The sequence below is a fragment of the Cetorhinus maximus genome, chromosome X, assembly GCF_964194155.1.
Source record: "Cetorhinus maximus chromosome X, sCetMax3.hap1.1, whole genome shotgun sequence".
Lineage (NCBI taxonomy): Eukaryota > Metazoa > Chordata > Chondrichthyes > Lamniformes > Cetorhinidae > Cetorhinus > Cetorhinus maximus.
This window is the reverse complement of record NC_135917.1, coordinates 2,739,890-2,767,881: the sequence shown is the minus strand read 5'-3', so window position 1 is coordinate 2,767,881 and position 27,992 is coordinate 2,739,890. Positions and strand designations below refer to the sequence as shown.

General features: G+C 43.7%; 1 protein-coding gene across 1 annotated transcript in view; it reads right to left on the bottom strand.

The window, feature by feature from the left end:
• LOC144672698 (electroneutral sodium bicarbonate exchanger 1-like) overlaps positions 1–27,992 on the bottom strand; it is a 340,464-nt gene that overhangs the window by 213,658 nt on the left and 98,814 nt on the right. Inside the window, exon 2 of the mRNA XM_078534615.1 lies at positions 6,443–6,527. Coding sequence (XP_078390741.1) covers positions 6,443–6,527 — 85 coding nt within the window. The remainder of the gene's footprint in view (positions 1–6,442; positions 6,528–27,992) is intronic.

Sequence of the window (27,992 nt, the reverse complement as noted above, 5' to 3'; positions counted from 1 at the left end):
AGAACCACCAGTCACCCCTGCAGAAGCAGGTGAAGTCTCTCTATCTCGCTCTCTGTTGCTAGAGGCAAGGCTGAGCAGAAACCACTATCGAAAGGATAAAGGACAGCCTCTTCAGCTACCTTACAGAACCAAGTGTTTCCAACTGACTGCAAATCTGCCAAAGTCAGCTCTACCGGAATCACCTAACTTAACAGCCGCAACGTACCAACATCTACGCCTCATGGACAAGTTTGATTTGTATATTTTTAAACTTTTATTTGGACTTCTAACTTCTCATTTCTGATCTGTGTATATGTGTGTTCGTTTTTATTATTTTTCTCGGATTTTAATAACTAATAAACTTACTCTTTCTTTGACTCAAGAAAGCCTGGTTAAATTGGCTCCTTCTGAAACATAAATACATTTGGACTGGGAAAGGGTATCCATGGGGGAAGGGATCCGTTTTAAATTAACCTTGTTGCGACTAACCGAGGGAGTTGAATAAATAAGGGGAGCCAGTTCATTCCTCCCCACCCAGAGTCATAACAAAATTGGAGTCCCATTCGGAAATTTAACAAATTGGAGGACCACGCCAGGGACCGGTTGTGACAGCCTGTGCCCACTTCCCTACAGCTGGTCAATAACAGTGCATGTAAAATATCCGCATCTCGCAGATCAATGATGCTCTCTTTTCCAGAGCTGGATAGTACACTCATTTCCTAACAGACGCGGCCTTGTAGAGGGCATTTGGTTTCAGCGCCATCATTGGATTCCCCCAGATGCAGGGCATCATTGATTGCCATCAAGGTACCTTGAGACTGCCTAACCAGATTCATCAACAGGAAAAGCTTCAGTTCCCTCAACATTTAACTGGTCTGTGGCCACACAAGAGCTTCCTCCATGTGTGCATTCACTTTCCTGGCAGTTGCCATGACTCCTTTGTCCTCTGCCAGTCCAGGCCGTCTCAGATCTTCACTCCAAACCCCAAGGTGTGTGGATGGATCCTGAGGGACAAGGGATATCCCTTGAAGAGGTGACTATTCATCCCTCTACAGAAGTCCCAGTCAGAGGTGACACAACCAATGCCACCTGCTCAGTAGAACAACCACTGAGCAGGCCAACAGGCTGAAGATACGATTCCAGTGCCTGGACCGGTCAGGTAGTGCCCTCCAATATCCTCCTGCAAGGATCTCAGTCATTGTGGCAGTTTGTTGCATTCTCCATATCATGGTTCTCCAGAGAAATGTGGACCTTGAGGACTTAAGCCCATGGAAGGAGACAGCTCATCGGGGGAAGAACAGGTGCAGGAGAAAGTGGAGGTGGAGGGAGATGAGACTGAACAGAGAGATGCCCTGGTTCCACAAAGAGGTGACTGGGCATGGCCCAGGGCACAAAGGGTTCATGAGGACGCCATGAATGTCAGAGATCTCTTGATTCAGGAACGTTTCAACTGAGCCCCTCTGACCCAGGTTGAGGGGCATGGCATGGAAGGGAGTCTGAGATAAATGCATGGAACACACAGCCTAGTTCGTCTAATCACCTACCATCAATGAAGGAAGCACATCTATGCAGAGGCTCTGCACTCACAGTGGAGGATCCTGTTACCTCTTTCACTACCTCATACCACACTTCCTGTCATAGCAGGAAATCTGGCATGAAGAGTCATCACTTTTACAGTGCAAAGAGAGTAAAACAGCAGGTAGACACAGTAAGAGCACACACCCCAGTGATTCACTCAGTGCTCCACACGAGTGGCCTCCGCGCTCAGCCACTCCTACACTGTGCTCCCCCTGTGGCCTCGGAGGAGGTGGAGGCAGCCTGCTCACTTTTCTCAACTTTTGGTTAAGATGCATATGGCAGTCATCTTCATTGTGGAAGTGCAAGTGGGGGCACCTCCAGAGGCTGCTGAACCTACATCATTGCAGGGTCAACCTACATCACTGGGCCCTGCCGCACAGAGGCTCCCCATAGTCAGAGGAGCTAAGGAAGACAGGGATGATGAAGGTTGCTCTTGGGGGTTGGCACCCTCATCCCTTGCTCGGCACCCAGCGTCTCATGCACCCGGTGGATGTCAGCGCGCAATTCCAGCATGCACCCTGAGTGCATATGGCTCTCCAAGAGGTTGACCATTCTCTCTATGGAGGAGCTCATGTGTTCATTGTTCTGAGCCATTGTGGCACACATAAGCTGGATAGACTCCTCCATTCTCAGCCCATGAACCCACACTGCCTTAGGGACCTCTGATATATGGGAACACATCTCCTGCTGATGTTCAAGGTACAGCCATCCTTGCCAGTGACTCCCAAGGCCTTGAGCTATGCCCAGTGAGCAGGGCTGTGTCTGTCCTCCCTCTTCTGAAGGGAACTAACCACAGCTCCCTCTGCTTCTGGAACCTCCTCCTGCACACTAGTGACGTGATCATCCTGTGCCATTCTATCTACATGCACGAGGACCCAACGAGGTGAGTGTACCCGCACTGGTGGATGGTGCTCTCATAAGCTGCTTCTCCATCTGCTTCGTGCTGCTCTAAGCCTGCGGAGGGAGGTGGAGGGTGGGGTGTGGAGGGTGCCATAAGTTGGACAACTGCGCCTATGGGAGACACAAGGAGAGATGATGAGAGTTAGCCTGGGAGAGTAGAAACCACTGCAGTGCTGAGACCACCCATTGTTGCTTGGTGAGATACTATCAGATGGGGTGGAATGACCTCTTTTCTCTCTGTAATCACCAGGTCCACCAAGAGCTCCCATTTTGCAAGACCCAACTACCTCCTCTTCCACGATCCTGGCTATCTCTGTCACATCTCTGTTCCTCCTGCAAGGAAGAGCAAGGTACGGCACAGTTGTTCTCTGTCCAATATTATCTGCCCTATTCATTAGAAGCTTTGTGTCTCAGTGGTGACAAGTCCTCAGCATCACTACAGCTGAGAGTCATTCTGAGGGGTCAGCAAGTGCACTGGTGTAATTTTTAGAAATTCAGCAGTCAACTTGCACACAGCATGGTCCCAACAACAGCAACAAAATAAATGACCAGATCATCTATTTTAGTGAAATAAGAACAAAGTGCTGGAAATACTTCTTGAAGAAGATTCATATTTGACGCAAAATGTTAATTCTGTTTTCCGCTCCACAAATGCTGCCAGACATGCTAAATGTTTCCAGCACTTTTACTTTTATTTTCAATTTCCAGCATCCGCAGTATTTTGCATTGACATCTACATGGGCTGAATGGCCTCCTTCAGTGCCATTTTATTCTATGATTCTATGTTGGTTGAAAGATAAACATTGGCCAGGCCACCAGGGAAAGCCCCCTTGCTCTTCTTTCAATAATGTCGTGGGAACCTTGACATTCATCTGAGAGGGAAGATGGGACCTCAGTTCAACATCTCAAACAAAAGATGGCACCTCCAAAAGTGCAGCAAGCCTGCAGCACTGTACTCAAGTGTCAAACTAGATTATGTGCTCAAGTCTCTGGAGTGGAGTTGAACCCACAATCTCCTGACTCAGGTGCCCCCAGTCAGGTTGACACTTGGGAATGAACCAGAGACCCACCTGGTCTGTAGAACTCAGCTACGCGCTATTTCAGCTGAACTTCTGGAGTGTCATACAAGGTGCAATTTTAAAGTCTCATTAAAATGCAGTGATATCAGAACACAGATAGGTTTAAATCCTACTTCTGAGCTTTACGGTGTTACTGAGCAGAGATGCGCCCTGTAGGGAGAGACGGGGGAGAAAAACTGGAACTGGAGGACAAAGATAATCCACATGCCATTCTTTCGCTTCTCCTAGTGACTTACAAGTTTATAGATATGGGAGCAGGCTGTCTCAATGTACATATAATTCAGCAGGGAATAATTACAGAATAAATACCTTGACTTTACTCTTGCATGAAGTTTTCTTGCTGTGATTCAAACTCAGGTTGCAAATGGCCAGGATGAGAAAAGTTTTACACTCATTATATTTAGCTTTCTCCTCTAATGCAATATTGTTCAAAGCAGCTGCTCAATAGCAAAGGCATTTGGTGCCCAATGTCATCAGGATATGTGATGGCATTCACAGTTTGAGTAAAATTTCAGTTTAAAAAAATGGAAGTGGCCACTCAAACTGACATTTGTTCCTGCTGGTCAAAATATGATCACACTCAAGCGCTCTGTTTTCTCCAGGTCCTTCATTTCAAATCCAGTATTATATGAACCACAAGGCAGTGCTAACCAGGGCCTGATTTGTCTGACTCAGACCGGGATAGGAAGCTGTGAGAAGGTTAAAAATAGCTCAGGTGAGGAGCATTAGTCATATAGCTGGCACAAAAGCATCAATTCGACCTGATGGGCTGTAATGTCCTCTTTTCACAGAAGAGGGAACAACTTCCTGATTTCATAAATATCCCCTGTCCAAAACAGACTGCCTTCTGGCCACCTTAACACATTAACTCTTTCAGATGTGGATTAACTTTTTAAGTACAATTATAAAAAGTTTAAGTGAAGATTTATTTTAGTATCAATTAAATCCCCCATCCCTCAAATTTGTTTGTCAGAATTATAAATCCTCACACTCCTGAATAATTAGCAAGATCATTATACATTGCTGGAGCTTCATTTAACTGACTGATGATGAATACACAAACTCCCAGGCAGAACCAATCACATGTCATCCTGATTGGCCAATGAGAGTAGAATGTAACCTATTTCCATGGCAACTTGGAAGCAAGTGCTCAACTTTAATATCCATCAGCTGACAACAGAATTTTAAAACTTTGAGCAAATAAAATCAACAAAACAAAAATGAACTGTAAACTTGCAGACTGTGCCAGTGTTGGTGAAGAGCACGAAGTCAGGGAGACAAGTACCTCCATAACAAAACTTAGATTAAGGGGAACAGTAGCATTGTGATAATGATATTGGGCTTGTATTTCAGGGGCCTGGCCTAATACTCAAGAAAGATAAGTTCAAATTTCACCATGGGATTTAATTTAAATTCAATTAATTAATAAATCTGGAATAAAATGCCAGTCTCATTAATAATAATCACAAAAGTACAAGATTGTTGTAAAAGCCCATCATAATGTCTTTCAGGGGAGGAAATCGGTCATCCTAACTCACATGTGATTCCAGATCCACAGCAATGTGGTTGATTCTTAACTGCCCTCTGAAGTGGTGTCACAAGCCACTCAGTTGTAACAAACCACTACAGAAAAATGCACTGTGGGTTATCTATACTACATGGATTGCAATGGTTTAAGAAGATGGTTCATCATCACCTTCTCAAGGGAAATTGAGCAATAAATGGTGACCTTGCCAGTGATGCTCACATCCCAAGAACCCAGATAAGAAAAAAGATGCCTAGTGAGAGGCTTTTCCCAAACCATGGCAATTCTCAGTAAGAGGTTTTAACTGTAATGTAAGAATTTAGCGATTCATCCGACTGCACTAAAGGTACAATTCCGTTTTTATGGAAATTTTCAAAGCTGAACCTTTGCATAGTGGAAATCTAGAGTTAAGGTACAAACTTTTATTCCTGCACATTTTATCTTGACTTCAGCAATATTTTATTCAGCATTAACAACTAGACAGTGGCTATATTAAAACAGTTCCATTAGCACAGCCATAATAAAAACTTCAGGAATCGTACCAGTCTCTTCTAGTGGCATTTACCTTTATATTGTGAATGTATTTGAGATACATGAAATATTAGTCTAATAGTTCTAGCAGCAAGGATGAGAGTAGGTGAAGACAAAAACGTCTGAAAATTTTTTGTGACCAAGGAATCATGTACATATTATAGCACAAAGCAGCAAAGTTACTGTAGCATTGAGGGGCCGGAAAAATTATAGCACTTTTTATAATCCCAAGTGAAATGTGAATGCTTCTAGGCCATTTCAAATGGGTAGAAACATTCATTTGTCCTTTGTTTACCTTCTATTACCAACAAGACTGTGAACCAATGCATTTGTATCAAATCACCAAAGGGACCTCCACATTTTCAGCATTCAATGCAGTTGGTGCATGTAATCCAGGATGACGTCCATACTAACAACAGAACATAACCTTGCTGGATTATGTACTGTACATACGAAGTGAAGCAAAAGACCATAGACAGGGGGAGGCGGAGGTCGGAAAAACAATTCAAAGGGCGGAATACCACAATTGAGAAGTCAGAATTCCGCCAAAAGTGGAAATTTCTCATCCCTGTGGTAGGCAAAGAACTTAACATTTATATAGTTCCTTTCACAACCCAAAAATGACCCAAACTGCTTCTTAGCCAATGAAGCACAGAAATAATTGACAAAGTGCATCATTAAACATTTCTGTAATAGCAGCTTACATTGAAGTGCTATGGGAATAGAATGCCCTCTGATCAACAGCAAATGGCCCATTGCTCATTGACAGGTGATGTTTGGGGTTAGGAAACAACATTTCCAAGCGGTTAGGAGTGTCAGCGATTTGTAAAATATACATGCACACACATACCTTCCAGCTCCTCTTTTTCATAATGAATGTTGAGTATTGAACTCGTTCCACCTTGATCTACCACAGCCTCCTCATCGTGCCTCTGCTGGAGATACAGAAAACATTGTATTAAATCACAACATTGCTAGTAAATGTATGTCAATGTGTATTACTTAATGCAACAGCCATCCCCAATGTACTTTGCAACATAGCCCCGAATCTGAATCACTCAAAGCGCACCCTCTCTCTTTTCCTAGCCAAGTTCAGATGGAGTGGTGAGCATTGCTGAGTAAAAGCAGCTCAAGACCAGAAAATAGGTTAGATGTCAGGAAAGCAAGCTGCACACATCAATAGGTCCAGTATAAAATTGACAAAAATTATGTATGGTTAATGGAGCAATAATTATTCTAGAAGTCAGGTTTGAAATAGCTCTCACACATTTGGTACACTCTATTCCATACAGTTCTAACAATTATTTTTCATTGCATATTACAATGTTTGTTATACTGTAACAATTCCTAATCTCTGTAGGCTTTTGTATTTGCGTCAACGATCACATTTTTGCTCCTGCAGATCGCTTTTATCTACCCACAGTGTGGACTGGTGCTGCAGTAGATTAACAACTGCCTTTTCACCTTTGAGAATTTAATTCTCATCCAGGTCCTTGAGCTGAAAGACTGGTGAGTTAAAAATCTCTCTTTATTCTGGGTACCACACCTTAACCAGGATATACTAGTCTTGTAGGGAATGCTGCATGGATTTATTACAATGAAACCTGGACTGCAAGAGTTAAATTACGAGGAAAGATTAAACAAACTAAGGTTCTGATAAAAGGTCACCAACCTGAAACGTTAACTCTTTCTCTCTCCAGAGATACTGCTTGACCTGCTCAGTATTTCCAGCATTTTCAGTTCTTATTTCAAATTTCCAGCATCTGTAGTAGTTTGATTTGTATTAGGGCTTTATTCCCTGGAATTTAGAAGGTTAAGGGGCGATTTGATCGAAGTTTAAGATGTTAAGGGGAACAGATAGGGTAGATTGTGAGAAACTATTTGCTAGTTGGGGAGTCTAGGGCAAGGAGGCAAGGGCTAAAAGTTAGAGCCAGTCCTTTCAGGGGTGAAATTAAGGAACACTTCTTCACCCAAAGTGTGGTAGGAGTTTGGAACTCTCTTCTGCAAACAGCAATTGATGCTGGATCAATTGCTAGTTTTAAAAAATAGACTTATAGATATTTGTTAACCAAAGATATGAAAGGATATGAGGAAAAGACGGGTATATGGAGTTAGGTTGCAGATCACTATGATCTCACTGAATGGTAGAGCAGGCTTAATGGGCTAAATGGCCTCCCCCTGTTTCTATGGGCTCCAAGAGTCCCAAGTGAAATGCATATGGACAGTTCTTCATGGATTCAAGTAAAAGTTTGCAAAACAAAATAATTGTCCTTAACCTGGTACTAAATTAAAAGTCTCAAGACCATAAAGATGACATTTGGGGAAAAGTGGAAAAATTCACACTTGCACAATAGGTGGTGCTGCAAAGTTGGAATGAAAGAACATTGTGAGGCCAAGATAGAAGGAGCTTTATTCCTGACTTAAAGAGAACCTAACATCATGAAAGGGGGCAGTGTTCCATTGTGCAGCGCAGACATTCCTCATTTTGATGAGCACACAAAAATAGGAATTTAAAAAAGTTATTTCACCCTTTGCTGCGAATGAGTTAGGACTGTCACATCCACAAAGATGGATAAGATTGTACCTCAGATCTAAAACAAGTGATGTTGACTCTTCCACCTATATTATTTAATTCTACATTCATGCGCGCACGCACACACACAGGTGTTCTTTCATAAGATACATTTTCAACATCTCCTGTGCTAGGTAAGGATGTACATTGAATTAGAAAGACATGCACCATCTACAAGATTCACTGCAGCAACTTGCCAAGCTTTCTTCCAAACATGCAAGCTCTATCATCTGGAAGAACAAGAGCAGCAGACACATGGGAATGCCACCACCTGGAAGATCCCCTCCAAGCCACACAATCCTGACTTGGAACTAACTTAGCTTTATTTCACTGTTACTGGGTCAAAATTCTGGAACTCCCTTCCTAACAACACTGTGGGGGTATCTCCGCCACATGGACTGCAAGCAGTTCGAGCTGACAGCTCACTACGAGCTTCTCCAGGTCAATTAGGGATGGACAACAAATGCTAGCCTTGCGAGTGCCACTCACATCCTATGAATGAAGAAAATAAAAGGTTAATTGGAAATTCACTGAGGGGAGGAAGGGGGTGCTGAAGGAATACTAACAAATCTTTAAACCCTTAGTTAACTTGAACAGAAATTGCCCAAAGAAGTTGAAGGACAAAAATGTCATACACTGAAATATTCATCTTTGGAATAAGCACCTAAATATGAAGTGACAGGATGTAAAATAACTTTGACTGTTGTCTACTTCATTCCAAAGGCATATCACCAGCAGCAATATTGTAATTCCTGGATCTTCACATTCTTCCCTTGGAAAATAGTATGAATTAGTGGAAGGGTTCGCAGGCTAATTAACAGTCTGGCAAGTCACAATGTAAATGTTCCGTTAGTGGCCATATATTGTAATGCCAAATCACTGCAAACAGGAAGCTGCCATATTTGATCTCTGCTTTGTACTGATTAAGTTGATGTCAGCTAGAGCAGTGATAGATGGATTTGAGAACAGGGATGGGACACACAGATATTTCAGCTTTCAAACACCACACCTGCCAAAGTAAAACTTAAGAGGCGATTGTCTCAATAGATTTTGAGAATTGTGACAGTATGTTTGAGGTCCAGGCAAATTCTCAATTTACAATTCTTCTCATCATTAACTATTAGTGAGTTCACCTATTCTATTGGTTTTTGCACTTACATCATGACCTCTCGTCCTGTGTTCCATTCCCACCCCCCACAACAAAAGTGCAAATAATGTATTATTGGGGTTACTTGTTCAGAGATCTTAATTAATTGTTCTCTCAACAAATAAGTCAACTTGAAATTGGTTCTTCTTTCCTGTATAGGTGTTTCATACCCAGTAGTATTTTGCCCTATCATAAGTCACTTTTTAAAATAATATTTGAGTTTTTCACAAGCACTCAGAACTAGCATTGGAAATAATGTATTTAGGTACTTCTACAAATAAATGGTTTTGTTGGCTTGTCGCTACCCATGGTGTGTACTGCTTAAACACCATTAAGCAGTCTCGTAGAAGTTACCAAGAAGTCTTTATTAACATCACTGAACTATGTACATATTTACAATAGAGGGTACAAGTATGGAGAGGACTCCATGGCATGTTCTTACATGTTGCCACCTAGCTCTACACTGCTGACCTAAGCCTTCTTACATCACCGGTGGGTGATCCTGTACTCAGTCCCAGGTTGACCCTTAATGTACCCGATCTTTCTACTACACCTTCCCCCAATTCTTTAGCCTTTGGATACAGACTGACAATAGTTACTTACAGTTTGATTAAAGTCTTGTGTAGTTACTAGGCTAGTGTAGTTAACTTCAGTACTGCAACTATAAATACTCTAACTCTAAACTACTTTGTAATTAACATTAACAGCATACATTAATAGAGTTCATACTACCCCATCTTTCCCCTTCAAATCTTTGAAATCAGGGTTTGAGGCGGTCTGGAGGTCTTTTGTACCCCTGCCACATCTCATTTGCTGTCCAGTTGGAAGAGTGTAGGATCGAGGGGCTGTTGATTTTGGTGGTGGATTGTTAGTTGGAGCTGGCGAGCGTTGCCTAGTCAGTCGGGTTGCTGTGGCGTGGTTTGGTACCGTGAGTGGTGATAGATTCTTTCAGGGAGGATGGGAGCGGTATCTGTCTGGCTGTCGGTTCTTCTTCTGCCTTTTCCCTATCTGGAAGCCTTTTGGGGTTGATGGGGAGCTGTCCTAAGGATGGGAGCCATCCTATGGATGGGAGAAAAGAGTGTAGAGGTGGCTCATCTTTGTTGAGTATAGTTTGCGTTGGGCTGCTGCCTGGTTCCAGTGGACTCTGTAGTTTCCTCACACTGGCTGGTAGTTGCTGGGGCCATGTGTAGGTCGTCATCTCAACTGAGTGCACCATGGTCGCTGGCGGAGGCAGAAGCTCTTCCGGAAGTTGTTCTGGCTCTGGTGTCACCTCCACTGGGGGTGCTATGGTAACTTCCTGCACGGTGGGTTGGCCTGGCCCTTGGTTTGGTTCGGGGAACTGACAAGATGAAGAACAGACCAACTCCGCAAACAGGAAGGAGAGGTTACAAACAAAGTCAGCATTGCGTTGCTGCTTTGTACTTGGGCTTTCGAGAGGATGACTGTCTAGCTGCGTGGTTGTCTTCACATCTTCTGCCAGTTGAAGCAGGTCCAGAGCTATGCAGGCATCTCTACTGAGGAGTGAAAAGGGCTGATTTCACACGATGTACATAACTTCTGTGATCAGTTTGTCACTGTACTTTAATGGCTCTTGAATCATTCCAACGACCAGGAGTTGAATTCCTGCTGCACCATAGAGTGGGGTATCCGTGGTTCTGACCCAGCGGCCTTGGAGCCATGGTTCTTTATCCGATAAGACAGTCACTCCAGCGCCGGAATCTAACTGGGAATTGGTTAGATGGTCATTTACTGAGATGTACGTGTTCCAGAAGGAGGGGCCTCATCGTGATGTCACCCAGAAAGAAGGGCTGTCTCTCTTCTGGGTCGGTGGCCTCGACTTCATGGATGACTCTTGGATTGTCTCTGCAGTACGAGAGGTGCAACTGACATAGCCTGAAGTGCCCATTAGTGACAGGAGAAGCATTTAGCGGGGCTGGCCGGACATTGGTCTTCCCTGTGGGAGCGCATCGCCCCACAGCGCTGGCATGGTCATTCGACAGGGTGGTTGGGGGTTGGCTTACCCTGGCTCAGATGGTCTCTGTGCTTCTATAGCCAGTTGTGGTGCACCAAGTTGTGGCTTCTGCCCCATGAAGTGCTCTCATCTCTAAGAATGGTCTGATGTTGGTCTCGCAGCTCGGACAGCTTGGCTAGCTGGACAGCCTCGTAGAGAGTGAGGTCTTCCTTGGCTTGAAGAAGGTTGGAAAGCGAATTGTCCGCAACACCCACCATGATTCTTTCCCGGATGAGCTCTGATCTCAGATCTACATATTCACGTCCTTCTGCCATGCAGTAGAAGTCATTGATAAAGGAATCGACAGGCTCCCCAGGCTGCTGGACTCTCCTGTTAAATGTGGCGTGTTCCGAGATCTTGTTGGATCTCAGGTTGAAAAAGAGTTCATAAGATTTTAAAACATTTTCAAACGTAGCAATTGAGGTGAGACTGCACCTCGAATACTGTTTGCAGTTTTGGTATCCTTATTTCAGGAAGGGTGTAAATGCATTGGAGGCAGTTCAAAGGAGGTTTACTAGATTGATACCTGGAATGAGTGGGTTACCTTATGAAGTAGGGTTGGACAGACTGGGCTTGTTTCCGCTGGGGTTTAGAAGAGTGAGGGGTGATTTGATTTAAGTATACAAGATCCTGAACGGCCTTGACAAGGTGGATGTCGAAAGGATGTTCTCTCTTGTGGGTGAGTCCAGAACTAGGGGCACTGTTTTAAAATTAGGGGTCGCCCTTTTGGGACACAGATGAGGAGAAATAGTCTCTCTGAGGGTTGTGCGACTTTGGAATTCTCTGCCTCAGAAGGCGGTGGAGGCAGGGTCATTGAATATTTTTAAGGCAGAAGTAGATTGATTCCTTTGCCTGACAAGAATCTAAGGTTAAAAGCAAAAAACTGCAGATGCTGGAAATCCAAAATAAAAACAAAAATACCTGGAAAAACTCAGCAGGTCTGGCAGCATCTGCGGAGAGGAACACAGTTAACGTTTTGAGTCCAAATGACCCTTCAACAGAACTAAGTAAAAATAGAAGAGAGGTGAAATATAAGCTGGTTTAAGGGGGGTGCGACAAGTAGAGCTTCAGGGTTAGATGGGAATGTGGAAATCGAAACACAAGATGATCAGCCATGATCTTATTGAATGGCGGAGCAGGCTCAAGGGGCCAAATGGTCTACTCCTGTTCCTATTTCTTATGTTCTTATGATTCATCTATGGCTTGCCTGGCGATTATATCATCTGTAATCAGCCCAATTGAATAAAGTAATATGCTAACTTGTTCTGCATCCGACATTTTATTTAACCCTGCAACTGTGCTATAACTGAGAAAACATTTTCCCCAATAACTCCAATTGTGAGATTGGTCCGGGCCATAAGCAAGGCACATTTGGGGTGGCAATGAAGAATTGTGATCCATAGTCAAAACTTTTTTAAGAGATCGGAGGATTTCAAAATGGCGGTGCTGGCATGGCCGAGAAGATTTTTCACACACTTCAGACTTTTGGCACGGCTTTTAAAATGGTGGCAAAGGGCCAGGAGGATGAAGACGCTGCAAAATGGCCACGGGTCAGGTCACGACTGTGGGCCAGTAAATGGCATTGGCTTGCCGCTGATTGGGTCCAGGTCGGGAGGACAGAAGTCTCGCTGGCCGAGGAGCCAAAGATTTTGCAAGACACTCGGGCTTTCATTCAAACGGGGGTTTCTGCACGTTCAATGGTTTTTTTTCTTTTGTTGTGCTCCTGACACGGGGGCTACGTGGAGGGAGCACCAAGTCGGAGTTCAGGCTAACAATGAATGTGCAGCTGAGCTTTCTGCCTCACTAATTTTCAAAAGAAATAGTTCATGGGACAGACTTCCCTGGAACTTTAAAAAATGTTGTATCTCACCCTGCAGGCCCCTGGCTGCTCGCTTGGTTTTGTTGAAGCTGCTTCCACATGAATCCAGTGGAGGCTCTAGCTTGAGCTTAACTTCTGCCTTTTTTTTTCCTGCTGCCAGGATCTTGTATCTCTGGAGCTTTCCAGGGGAGTTCTCTCAGTAGCTTGCTTCTTGGGTGAGGTTTTTTCGAGCAGAAATTTGTTGCTGGTATTCTTTTCTTGATTTCTTCAGTTTTTTTAATATAAAGAATATGGATTTTGATCTCCAGCTGCCACCACATTTTGTTGGGTTATCGCTACCCATGGTGTGTATTGCTTATATACCATTAAGCAGTCTTGCAGAAATTACCAAGGAGTCTTACGTACATAGTTACAGTAGAGGGTACAGGTATGGAGAGGACTCCATGGCATATCCTTACATGTTGCTACCTAAGCTCTAGATCAGGTGTCTTCTTACATTACCAGTGGTCGATACTGTACTCAGCCCCAAGTTAACCCTTAAGTATACCGGATCCTTCTACTACACTTTGTGTCTTCATCTGTGACCCTTGGCAACAAAGCTTTGCTTGCAAGTATTCTGTCACTTTCATCTTAAACTGTTGCAATGTAAGTCTATGTAGTAATCTCTTGTAATCTTCCTCAGATTTTACATTTACTTGTGCATCACTTCCCAAGGGTTGAGTGACTATATGGATCCATACAGTGCTCCATTTGAAGTTTGAGGAAGTTACTAGATCTAATCATAAGTATGAACAATACTGTAACCCTAACGGAAATGGAAGGCACAGATCATCTCCTTCCTCAAAGTGCAAATATAGCTGAAAAGTTTATTTTGTTTTTCCCCCCAGAAAGTCAAAAAATGGCCTTCTGTATCTTTCCACTTTCTTCCCTCTCATCTGTTCTAATAGCTGTTGCAAATAATTCCAACTGTTGCTTAAACTTTCCACAATCTGCGGAGTCATCAGGAAAGCCTTTGACTTCACTTCAAATATTTGTTTAATGATCTTATGCCGTTTTCCCCATTCTCACATTTACCCAGGAGAGAGGCAGAGAGCGAACCTGGTTGGAGAACGCACAAGAGACAGCGAGTGTATAAAGAGCGCGCAGGGCTCGGGGCCTACACAGGAGACAGCTGCTTCAGCTCTAGAATGCTGGGTTTGAAGAGAAAAAAAAATGAAGAGTGATATCACAGGAAAACTATAAGTTCATTGGTTGGTGAGAAATTGCTGTTAGGGAGTGTCTTTAAATAGCTGTAATTTAGAAAAGCATATTATCTTTAAAGAAGTAGCTACTTATTTTTAAGAAACACTTGGAATGGGGGAGTAAAATTAAGTCAGGGCTAGTAAAATAAAGTAATATAAGTAAACCGAAGTACATTAAAGTTAACGTAAGGGAAGTAAAGTTAAGACATGACAGGGCAGCGCAGTTGTGTAGAATGTGTGCCCTGTAATATGTGGGAAGTTGTGGACACTGCAGGTGTTCCAGGCGACCACATGTGCAGGAAGTGTTTCCAACTGTAGAAACTTGAGCTCCAGGTTTCAGAGCTCGAGCGGCGGCCAGAGTCACTGTGACACATCCGCAAGGCTGAGAGTTACGTGGATAGCACGTTCAGAGAGGTGGTCATACCACAGGCTAAGAGCATGCAGGCAGAAAGGGAATGGGGGACTGCCAGGCAGTCCAAGAGAAACAGAAAAGGGAGTGCAGGAGTCCCCCCCCCGGTATCCTGCTCACAAATCGGTTTTCTGTTTTCTATACTGGTGAGGGTGCTGGTTCCTCAGAGGAGCGCAGTCAGAGCCAAGTTTGTGGCACCACAAGTAGCTTGGCTGTACAGGAGGGGAGGAAGAAGAGTGTCAGAGCAATAGCGATACGGGATTCATTAGTTAGGGGACCAGACAGGCGCTTGTGGCTGTAAATGTGACTCCAGAATGGTATGTTGCCTCCCTGGTGCCAGGGTCAAGGATGTTACCGAGTGGCTGCAGGACATTCTTCTGGGGGAGGGCGATCAGCCACAGGTTGTGGTCCACATTGGTACCAATGACTTAGGTAGGGAGGGGGATGTGTTCCTGCAATCAGAATTTAGGGAGCTTGGTAGAAAATTAACAAGCAGAACCTCTAATGTAGTAATCTCTGGATTACTCCCAATGCCATGTGCAAGTGAGTACAGAAATAAGAGGATAAAGCAGATGAATGTGTGGCTGGAAAGATGGTGCAGGAGGGAGGGCTTTAGATTCCTGGGACACTGGGACTGGCTCTGGGGGAGATGGCACACGTAAAAGCCAGACGGGTTCCACCTGAACAGAGCCGGGACTGAGTTCCTTGAGGGGGGCTTTAAACTAACTCGGCAGGGGTGTGGGAACCAGGAGAGAGAGTATTAGAGAGGCATACCAGGGTGCACAAAATACTGGGAGAGACAGTATAGTATAGAGAATAATAAGCTAATAGGTGGAGTCGGAGTAAGGGAGGAAGTCATGAAGTCTAAATCAGGGTTACAGTGCACATATGTGAATGCACAGAGTATAGTAAATAAAATTGGGGAACTACAGGCGCAGTTTGTCATGTAGAAATATGATGTTGTGCGATATCAGAGATCTGGTTCAAGGAAGGGCAGGACTGGGTGTTAAATATCCCTGGGTACAAGGCGATCAGAAAAGATAGGAAAGGAAGAAAAGGAGGAGGGGTGGCGGTGGCGGTATTGGTTAAGGAGCATTACAGTCTTGGAGAAAGAGGATGCCCAAGAGGGTTCAAGGACAGAATCAATTTGGCTAGAGCTAAGGAACAAAAAGGATGCAATTACATTGCTCGGTGTCATCTATAGGCCACCAACTAGTGGGAAGGATGTAGAGGAATAAACCTGCAGGGAAATTACAGAGAGATGCAAACATTATAGAATAGTTATAATGGGGGACTTCAATTGCCCGAATGTAGACTGGGACAGTAGTAGTGTAAAAGGTGGAGAGGGCCAAGAGTTCTAAGAGTGTGTACAGAAGAATTTTCTACAGCAATATGTGTCCAGTCCAACAAGAAAGGATGCACTGTTGGACCTGGTTCTTGGAAATGAGGTGGGCCAAGTAGATCAAGTGTCAGTGGGGGAACATTTAAGAGACAGTGATCATTGTATTGTAAAGTTTAGGATGATGGCAAAAAAGGACAATGTGCAATCCAGAGTACGAATAATTAACTGGGGGAGATCCAACTTCAATGGGGCAAGAACGAAGCTGGGCCGGATAGACTGGAACCAAAGGTTGGTGGGAAAAACTGTAGCTAAACAATGGGCTACCTTCAAAGAAGAAATGGTTCAGGCACAGTCAAGGTGTATTCCCTCAAAAGGGAAAGGCAGGGCAAACAAATCCAGAGCTCCCTGGATGAAAAAAGGGATAGAAATTAAGATAAAAGAAGAAAAAGTGCACTTATGACAGGTAGAAAATACCACTGAGAAAGTGGAATACAGAAGGTTCAGAGGGAGGTGAAAAAGCAAATAAGAGAAGCAAAGAAGGATCACATTCAAAATCTTCATTCTTTTACTGCCCCCCAAGCCCCTGGCCAATTTCCTTACCAATATATCTTCCCCTAGCCTCTGCATTGAGTGTCTCCTTATCGTCAGTGACTCTAATTTACATCTAAGCTTCCCTAGTTGCCAGTCTTCCAACATTACCGCCTTTCTAGTCTCCCCTATACCTCAACCACTCCTTTGACCCAATAATTCTCAGGGGGGCATTCTATACCCAAGGTCGTAATCACTGACAAGATAAGGTCTGACTCCTCAACTCCTTGACCACCCACAACTCCCCTACCCTCTGCCACCCATGGAATAATCACTCACCAACTCTTTCATATTCTCATCCTCAAACTCCCAATTCCTTCTCCCTATCATAATACTGCTCCTGTTGATCGATAAAGCCGTTCTCTCACTTGTCTTCAAATGATAATGTTCCCTACAATCAATCACTGTCTTCCATTCCTGCCGTTACCCAGCACAGTTCCCACTTAACCTTTTTAAGTCAGAAATCATCAAATACAAGATTTAACTCAACTATCTACACATTATATCTTTTAAAATAATATGTCTGTTAACCATCTCAAAATACTACAATGTTCATAGAGAAGCCTCATCTGCTACACCCAAATTCACTGGTCCCTCACTACAACAAACTTTTAACAGATCACACTTGGTAAAACTTTTAAAAAGTCTCTAAAGTATAATCCCAATCTCCACAAATAATTTTTTGGTGCAGTGAAATTTTGCAAATTTAAGAGAAAAATCCTGCAGTTTCCTTACTAAAAATCAGATACAGGGAAGAGCACACATCAAATCCCTACCATCAGGATGTATACGATGAGCCTCAATAATTATAACAATGTAATTTTTTTTCCTAAAATGGATTCATAGCAGAGAGATCACAATGCATTGCTCATAGCACATACAGAATTACATTTTAATCAACTACATATTTCAGACTTTCAACATATTTGTGCTTTGAGATAGAATGATGATGGTGATGTGACTTGGGAAAATGTTGACCGCCCAAATGTTTAGAGTACAGTCCATTGACACATACTATAAGTGTATTTTACTGCTAAAATAGCTCGACATTGTGACCATGGAAACTTGCATTACGCTATTGGAGCAGCCATTGAGGCCCATAAATTTGGCATGTGAACTGTGGAAATAATTGTGGGCTGTCATTTAATTGTGCCTTATTCATCTCTTGCTTGTTTCCATGAGGTATAGTGATCAAAGTAAAAACTATTTTTAAACTGTCTCTGAATTTAAATTTTTGTAGGTGGCAGGAAAGAAATGTAATGTTATTTGTTATTCTGATCTTCATCAATCTGATATTCATAGCTAAAAATCAAATCTTAAAAGTACTCCTAAAAAACCCCATTGCCAATAAAAACTAACTTTAAAAGTCTTTATGTTGAATTGAAAAGTTTTTAAATTTCTAGTTTTGGTGAATTTTTTGTACAGGGAATGGAGGACCATCATACTTTGAGTCAATGTGTCAGCAGAGCGCTCCCAGCAGTTGGCCAAACATCAGTCTCATAAACAGACACACCAATGGGCATGTTACCATTTCCTGCACCAGCCACTCCTCTCAGCAAGACTGCCCTCGGTACCAAATTTTGGGTGTGGGCTCATGAAACTAGATTTGTGTAAAGGCATAGATCTCTCATAGCTACCAGAGAACAGGAACTTCTATTCTATCAGTCAAGGTGAATCTCAGAGGTGAAAGAACTGGTGATCTCCCCCACTGTACTACCCATTCCAGTGGCAAATAGGCCTTTAATTTGTTAAAATACAATTGCTGTAGGTTTAGTGATTGATGAGCGCTGCAGAACTAGCTCCACTTCTAAACAGCCAAACTCTCGAGGGAAATGAATACAATTTCACATTTAATATTTCAGTATGAATTCCTGAGAGCTTATTTTCCAATGTGCAAATCTACGTCCACCTTACATACAGAAAACTGGCTGAACTGAAGATGATCCTGTCACTTTGAGCTTGTTGTTATATAGATCTCAGATTGTGTCGTGAGTTTGAAGCCTGATGATATGACTTGTTTGTGAATATTAATAGTTTCACTATTCATGTACACTGTGTGGAGATGAAATTTTTTTTCGTTTCACCTCTCCCGAAGGAGTGATGCATGCTAGGAGACAATTCCACAAGTGCTAGCCACTTTACCAAAGGGGCCATTCCTCATGTGTAAAATTCAGAAAGTGAGTAATAGCAAGCTATTTGACCACTAGAGAGCCACAGCGGATCCTGATTCTGTGCTTGCTCAACATCAAGACACAGACACTTTCTAGCAGATGTTATTGAATAGTGATCAGAGGCTGGAACCCTACTCAACAGTCCTGTCTCCCAGATCACATGCAATCTTTACCATTATTCAGGTTGAAATCAGCTGACTGACCAGGGACTGAACCCAGGATCTCCTTCATTGTACCATGCCGTGGGGATTTATCCAACTGAACCAGAGAGCTACTAAGAAAACTTCCACATTTAGTCAAATATTTGTAAGTATAAGAAGCATTTTCCATGGGAACCCAAAAAAAAAACAGCAATAAATAGGAACAAACCCATTCGACATTGATTGACTTGCTGAATCTTCCCATCATCTCTTTTGGGTTTCTAATATTCCTCATTTTATTTTCTCCACTCCACTGGGATGCATCATTCAGCCGTACTTCACTGCCCCTTACTTTCTCATGGCTCTCTTGCTCTTGGCATATGAAATATCGTGGTTGTTGGAATTAGCTGAAAAGTCTGGTTTACAGCACTGCTGTTCAAACTTTGCTGCATGAGAACACCCCTGGAAATCCTGACACTATTCTTGGGATCTCGTCAGCCAAAGGAAAACTTTTATAACATTGCAGAAAATGTTTTTTTCCTTATACAGCCCACCCAATACCACCATTCCCCCACCCCCACCACCTTCCCGTTAAACCCAGAAGTAGGCTGGCTCGAGATTTATGCTTTTACTCCCCACACGGCCCAAACCCACCCATCATTGGGGGTTAAAGTTCCCTCAATAGTTCTTGGAAAGCAAATGCAGAAGTCTAATAACCTGAAAGACCCTAGTTTCCTTTCACAGGTGCCAGTGTTAATTGTATCAATTGAGGTTAAGTACATACTGGTGCAGGGTGTAGAATTAGGCTTTCTTTCGTAATTATAGTACTGTTAGAGCTTAGTTGTCATATCTTTAAGTATATCTGTAAAAATTGTATTCTGTATGTGATATCCATCATGCTTTGCGGTTATAAGCTCAGTTGAATGTTAAGTAAAGTTTGGTACAACTGATACGAAATGTCGAGAAGCGATGTAAAGTTAATTCAATTAATGCAAAAGTTTACTGGAAATGCTTTAAACTGTGGACAGCTTCAGGAAAACCTCCGACCCTTTGTCCAGTAAAAGACTGTAAATACACGTGAACCCATAAAGAGCTGTAGAAACAGAGTCTGCACATTTTGACACTTTGAAGCTGCCATTGTTAGGTAAGTGGCCACGGAGTCACTGCAGCAGGAGGTGTGAGCCTTTTAGTCTAAGAGCTGTGAAAGACAAGAGGCACGACTTTCATCGAGTTAACAGTACCAGGGAAGTGAGAGACTGAAGCCCTTGCAAACAACAGAGACACAAATCATGGTCAGGAGGGTCTTGAAATACATGTTAGCTCAACGTATACTCTTGGCAGAACAATTAGGTAATTACCGACCAGATGGTCAGAAAAGAAGTTTTACTTTATATGGAACAGAGCCAGGGCTGGAAAAGCATATAAAGTAACAACTTGTAAGACCCCAAAGCATGCATCATCAAGAAGAAAAGACAGAGGTAGACTTCAATCAAGAGACAAGCACTGTAGTCAACCAGAAGTCGAGGACTGGTGTTCCACAGTGAATGAGACTGCTACCACTGCCTGTTTTTAAGTATGGACTATGTACAGCAGGCACCTCAAAACTCTGGAGAAGTACCACCAGCGCTGTCTCCACAAGATCCTGCAAATCCATTGACAGGCTAGGCACACCAACTCACTCAGGCCAACATCCCCAGCATCAAAGCATTGACCATACTTGATCAGCTCTACTGGTCAGGCCACATCGTCTGCACGCCTGACGCGAGACTCCCGAAACAAGCACTCTACTAGGAGCTTCAACACAGCAAGCGAGCCCCAGGAGGGCCGGAGGAAATTCTTCAAGGACACCCCCAAAGCCTCCTTGAAAAAGTGCAACATCCCTACCGACGACTGGGAATCCCTAGCCCAAGACTGTCCGAAGTGGAGGGAAAGCATCCAGGAAGGAGCTGAACTTGGGGAATCATCACCAAGGGCTAGCTGAAGCCAAGCGTCGACAGCAAAAGGAGTGAGACATAACCTGGGCGCCCCACCCAACTGTTCCCCCTACCACCGTCTGCCCACCTGTGACAGAGACTGTAGGTCATGCGTTGGACTCTTCAGTCACCTGAGAGCTCATTTTTAGTGTGGAAGCAAGTCATTCTCGACCCCAAGGGACTACCTAAGATATTATTTTTATACTTACTGTGACGGACTTAAGAAATTCCATGAAGCCTGTGAAAACAGACTTGTACCTAGCATGGTCTATAGCTAGTCTGAACTGAAAATCCCTTTTAGATCAGCTCTCGAGACTAAGTCTTATAATTAAATTAAAGCAAACCCCAGATCTTAGAGGGCTTTGATTGGATAGTGACTTGAGCACATATAAAGAGCGACTTCCTGACACAGGAGCAGAGTGGAGTCAGGGAATATATACCTGCAATGTTTCACTCTGTGAATAAATCTATTCCAAGTAAAGACTGCTCTGATTTCTTCCTTCAACTGGTATCAGGAGTATATAACATCCAGGGCCACCCAGTTTGCAGTGTCTGTTGCAGAATTGGGTTCCCTACTCTGGTTAAGACATATTCCTGAAAGTTTCATCACATGACCTTCTGCATGCAATCATCCCACCCTCTCACTCTCAACATGGGTCACCCAACATATCCACCCTCATGGAGCATCCTTCCTTCCTTTCTGTGTTTTATTTTCATGGGATGTGAGTGTCATTGAAAAGGCCAGCATTTGATGCTGATCCTCAATTCCTCCTCAAGAAAGTGGTGCTGAGCTGCCTTTTTGAACCACGCAGCCCATATGGTGTAGGTAGACCCACAGTACTGTTAAGGGAGTTCCACGATTTTGACCCAGCCACAACGAAGGAACAGCAAGCTATTTCCAATGCCAATTGGAAAGCAAACAGGCTCTTCGGTAACAGACTGGATGATTTTTCACTGTGAGTCAAACAGCCATTTTTCCCCCATGACTGATGTTTTTATATCTCAGAAGTATTCAAACAAATTTTTTTCAAACACAATTTTTTAATGCCCCAATGATTTTTCTCCTGGGTCGTATGCAGCATTGTCCTGGAGGTTAATAGTTAATTCCTGGAGAGTTAGCAACCCTACTGCTGCCCCATACCTATCAGCCTCTTTCACGAATGACCAACGCTGAACACAAAAGTTTGGCTGTGATTTCTTCACAACCATGTAACACCCATAATCACTTAAGTTTAGTTGTGCAGAACTCATTGCCAAGCAACAAAGGTTTATTTTTAAATATAGCAAAGCAGAAGGCTTCCTGCTTAATAGATGTCTTGCATCCTGTTCAATGCATAATGCACTGTTAGATCCATATAAATATTTGATAAATTAGAGGCACACTCTAAATAAAGTGCATACAAACACAATACATCACTGCTATGTGTGAACCATTTATGGCTTACGGATCATGAAAAGCCTTTGTCCTCATGTGCAACACACAAATGCAAGATCCTGTTACTTTGATGTTCAGTGTAACATTTATAAAAAGGATGATTTCACCAGCCCATTAGTGAGAGGCACCATTCACAACAAAGCTTAATGCACCAGTTATATGATTTAATCAGCTTAGCAGCAGCAGAGTCACGTCTGCTCAGTGCAGAATCCATGTGCTCACCAATCTCCATAGGGCTCAAACCAAACAATGCAGCCTGTGCTGGTGAATCACTCTGACCTTGTTGAGCAAATTACGACGTGCTGCACCCACATACATAAATGCAACATCGACATTAAACTGTTGAGTATTTACTTCAGATTGGGAATAGCCCACCAGAATAAAAAGGTTAAAATAATCTGCTACCTATTGAAATTAAAATAAAATTGTATTTTTAGACACTTTTAAAATATGTATAATATTTGCCATTTCTCCAATTTCCCCCTCTTTAACCCCCACCATGGCCACAACGCAGGCAGGTGAAATGCTTCCCTACCTATCCAACTCAAAGAGTTGGCAAACTGTCAGAGGTAACTGTCTCTCCTTCAGTGCCATCAGAGTAAACAGGGAAAAGGGGATTTGTAGAGAGGTCAAAAGAGGAACCCAGGGCCACAAGCATTCTTTAAAAAAAAACACAAACAAAGCTTGGTTTACTGCATCTAGCCAGTCAGGAAATGTGAATCAGGCTACAGATAGTTGGGCTGTTAAACCATTAGTTTCCCTCAGGTCAACTCAAAATGGCTGTGGCAAAACTCTTCCACTCCATATTGTGGCAGATTGATGGAGCAAGAACCACAACTGAGATGTACCACAATTTCTAGTGTACCTCCAACAAATTCCACTTAATAGCATTATCCAGTTAGAAAATAGTTAACACATTCATTCTTCTCATTATTTCCCAATTAACTATTGACTGGCTACAGATAAATTTCTATTTTGTGTTCAAATGGATTTTCAGCAGTTCAAAAGGTTAATTGAATATGTCACGGGATACAAGCTGCTAATTTCTGGAACACCTTTTGCCCTTGGAGTGATTACCACCTGTTTATTTACATATTTTAAAAATTGCTATTTGTTCTCCTGAATCACCAGGGCCAGTCAAGAGCCCCACTGATCTGAGGCAGGTAGTTGAATCAATTAAAATGAGCATGCTTAGTACTGGCTGATATCTTTTATCAGCAGAAGTATTCCCATGGAAAATGATGTTATACTCATGGAAGCAGGATGAATTATAATACATGTTTATTTCACTCTGATTTTAACATAAATTTTTTTATTCTTTCATAGGATGTGGGCATCACCCATCCCAATTGCCCTTGAGAAGGCGGTGGTGAGCTGCCTTCTTTAACCACTGCAGTCCATGCAGTGTAGGTACACCCACCGTGCTGTTAGGAAGGGAGTTCTCAGATGTTAACCCAGCGACAGTGAAGGAACTGCAATATATTTCCAAGTCAGGATGGTGAGTGGCCTGGAGGGGAACTTGCAGGTGGTGGTGTTCCCATGTGTCTGCTGCACTTGTCCTTCTAGGTGGTAGCAGTCATGGGTTTGGAAAGTGCTGTTTAAGGAGCCTTGGTGAGTTTATGCAGTGTATCTTGTAGATGGTACACACTGCTGCCACTATGCATCAGTGGTGGAGGGAGTGCCAATCAAGTGGGCTGTTTTGTCCTGGACGGTGTCGAGCTTCTTGAGTATTGTTGAAGCTGCACTCATCCAGGCAAGTGGGGAGTATTCCATCACACTCCTGATCTGTGCCTTGTAGATGGTGGACAGGCTTTGGGGAGTCAGGAGGTGAGTTACTTGCTGCAGGATTCCTACCCTCTGACCTGCTCTTGTAGCCATAGTATTTATATGGCTAGTCCAGTTCAGTTTCTGGCAACCATCAGAATGTTGATAGTGGGGAATTTAGTGATGGTAATGTCATTGAATGTCAAGGAGGGATGGTTAGATTCTCCCCTGCTGGAGATGGTCATTGCCTGGCACTTGTGTGACGTGAATGTTACTTGCTACTCGTCAGCCCAAGTCTGGATATTGTCCAGGTCTTGCTGCATTTGGACATGGACTGCTTCAGTATCAGAGGCGTCATGAATGGTGCAGAACGCTGACAAATCATCAGCAAACATCCCTGACCTTGTAATGGAAGGAAGGTCATTGATGAAACAGCTGAAAATGGTTGGGCCGAGGATACTACCCTGAGGAACTCCTGCAGTGTTGTCCTGGAACTGACATGACCACAACCACAACCATCTTCCTTTGTGCTTGGTATGACTCCAACCAGTAGAGAGTTTTCTCCCTGATCCCCATTGACTCCAGTTTTGCTAGGACTCCTTGATGCCACACTCGGTCAAATGCTGCCTTGATGTCAAGGGCAGTTATTCTCACTTCACCTCTGGAGTTCAGCTCTTCTGTCCATGTTTGGACCAAGGCTGTAATGAGGTCAGGAGCTGAGTGGCCCTGGCAGAACCCAAACTGAGCATCAGTGAGCAGGTTATTGCTCAGCAAGGGCCGCCTGATAGCTCAGTTAATGACCCTTTCCATCACTTTGCTGATGATTGAGAGTAGACTGATGGGGCGGTAATTGGCCGGGATGGATTTGTCCTGCTTATTGTGGATAGGACATGCCTGGGCAGTTTTCTACATTGTCGGGTAGATGCCAGTGTTGTAGCTGTACTGGAACAGATTGGCTAGGGGTGCGGCAAGTTCTGGGGCACAAGTCCTCAGTACCATTGCTATTGTCAGGGCCCATAGCCTTTGCAGTATCCAGTGCCTTCAGCCATTTCTTGGTATCACGTGGGTTGAATCGAAATGGCTGAAGACTGGCATCTGTGATGCTGGGGTCCTGCGGAGGCAGAGATGGATCATCCACTTGACACTTCTACTGAAGATTATGCAAATGCTTCAGCCTTGTCTTTTGCACTAATGTGCCAGGCTTCCCCAGTTAGTTATTTAATGGTCCACCACCATTCATGACTGGATGTGGCAGGACTGTGGAGCTTTGATCTGATCCATCAGTTTTTAGATAGCAAAGCTATCTAGAACATGCTGCTCCCACTGTTTGGCATGCAAATAGTCCTGTGTTGAAGCTTCACCAGGTTGACACCTCATTTTTAGGTATGCCTGGTGCTGCTCTTGGCATGCCACCCTGCACTATTCATTGAGCCAGGGGTGATCCCTCAGCTTGATGGTATGGTAGAGTGAGGAATATACAGGTTGTGGTTGAATACAATTCTGCTGGTCCTGATGGCCCACAGTGCCTCATAGATGCCCAGTTTAAGTTGCTAGATATGTTCGAAATCTATCCCATTTATATTGTTGTAATGTGACACAAAACGATGGAGGGTATCCTCAATGTGAAGACAGGGCCTAGTCTCCACAAGGACTGTGCAGTAGTCACTCCTAGCAACACAGTCATAGACAGATGCATCTGCAACAGGTAGATTGGTTAGGAAGAGGTCAAATATGTTTTTTCCTCTTGTTGGTTCCCTCACCACCTGCCACAGGCCCAGTCTGATAGCTATGGCCTTCAGGACTTGGTCAGCAGTGGTACTGCTTGGATTGAAGACATTGAAGTCCCCCACCCAGAGTACATTCTGTGCTCTTGCCACCCTCAATGCTTCTTCCAATTGGCATTCAACATGGATGAGAACTAGTACTGATACACCAGCTAAGTTGGCGGTGGAGTGGGGGAGACAGGAGGTGTTAATCAGCAGGAGGTTTTCTTGCCCATGTTTAACCTGATGCCATGAGACTTCATGGGTCTGGAGTCAATGTTGGGGACTTCCAGGGCAACTCCCTCCTGACTGTATACCACTATGCCACCACCTCTGCTAGGTCTGTCCTGCCAGTGGGACAGAACATGCCCAGCGATGGTGATGATGGTGTCTAGGACATGGTATGTAAGGTATGATTCCGTGAGGATGACTATTTCAAGCTGTTGCTTGACTAATCTGTGAGACAGCTCTCGCAATTTTGGCACTACCCCCCAGATGTTAGCAAGGAGTTTACAGGGTTGAAAGGACTGGGTGTGCAGTTGGCGTTTCCACTCCATAGGTCGATGCCGGGTGGTCCGTCCAACTTCATTCCTTTTTGACTTTGTAGCGGTTTGGTACATCTGAGTGGCTTGCTTTCAGAGGGCATTTAAGAGTCAACCACATTACTGTGGGTCTCTAGTCACTCTGGGCCTGACCAGGTAAGGATGATAGATTTCCTTCCCCAAGGGCATTAGTCAACCAGATGGGTTTTTCACAACAATCAATGATAGTTTCATGGTCACCATTACCGGGACTAGCTTTTAATTCCAGATTTATTAATTGAATTTAAATTCCACCAGCTGCACAGTGGGATTTGAACCAGTGTCTCCAGAACATTAGCCTGGGATTCTGGATTACTTGTCCAGTGACATTACCACTATGCCACCATCTCTGCACAACTGCTGTTGAATTGTCACACTATACCTCATGCTGGCTGTCCCAAAGATGTGAAGTTTTGTCTGGTAGCAAGTGCCGTATTAGTTTTTGGAATCTACTGGGAACAGCTGGAAAGGGCAGTGACTAATATGCAGCAAGAGTGGTGTTCAAGACAAGATTGCAAATGGGCTGAGGGTGGAATGGATCCCAGGTGGGAAAACACCAAGCAGAAGGCCAAGCTGAGATAGTGAAACACTGCATGGGACGACGAATGGAAGGTTGATAACAGGCAATCATGGGAGCTAACAGAGGAAGCAGCATATCAGCAAGACATTGTGCCAGCTAACCAGGCTGGTTCTGTTAACAAAGTGTTTCTACAGAGAAACAGCAGTGGGAGATAGTCCTGCATTTGCTCCAAACATTAACAAGCACAATCACAAGACAAGACTTTTCTGGTACAGATATTACTCCCCATCTGCTCGTCATTGTCCATGGCACCTACCCAATGCAAAATATTTGCACTGAGTACCAGCAGTTCAGTTATATTGAATGCATTACCTTCTCTGCTATTCTGTCTACAGGTCTGCACTTATGGTCCAAGCATTGAACAAAAACATGGGCCTGAATTTTACCTACCCTGGGGGTGCGCCCAAAGTCAGCACAGCTGGAAGCAGCCTCCTCTGGAGGTCCCCAACAGATGCCAGTCTTCTGCCAATTCGATTCACTCCACATATTATCAAGAAACGGCTGAAGGCATTGGATACTGCAAAGGCTATGGGCCCTGAAAATATTCCAGCAATAGTACTGGAGACTTGTGCTCCAGAACTAGCCATGCCCCTAGCCAAGCTGTTCCAGTACAGCTACAACACTGGCATCTATCAAGCTATGTGGAAATTTTCCCAAGTATGTCCTGTCCACAAAAAGCAGGACAAATCCAACCCAGCCAATTATCACCCCATCAGTCTACTCTCGATCATCAAAGTAATGGAAGGGATCATCAACGGTGCTATCAAGTGGCACTTGCTTAGCAATAACCTGCTTACTGACGCCCACTTTGGGTTCCACCAGGGCCACTCAGTTCCTGACCTCATTACAACCTTGGTTCAAACA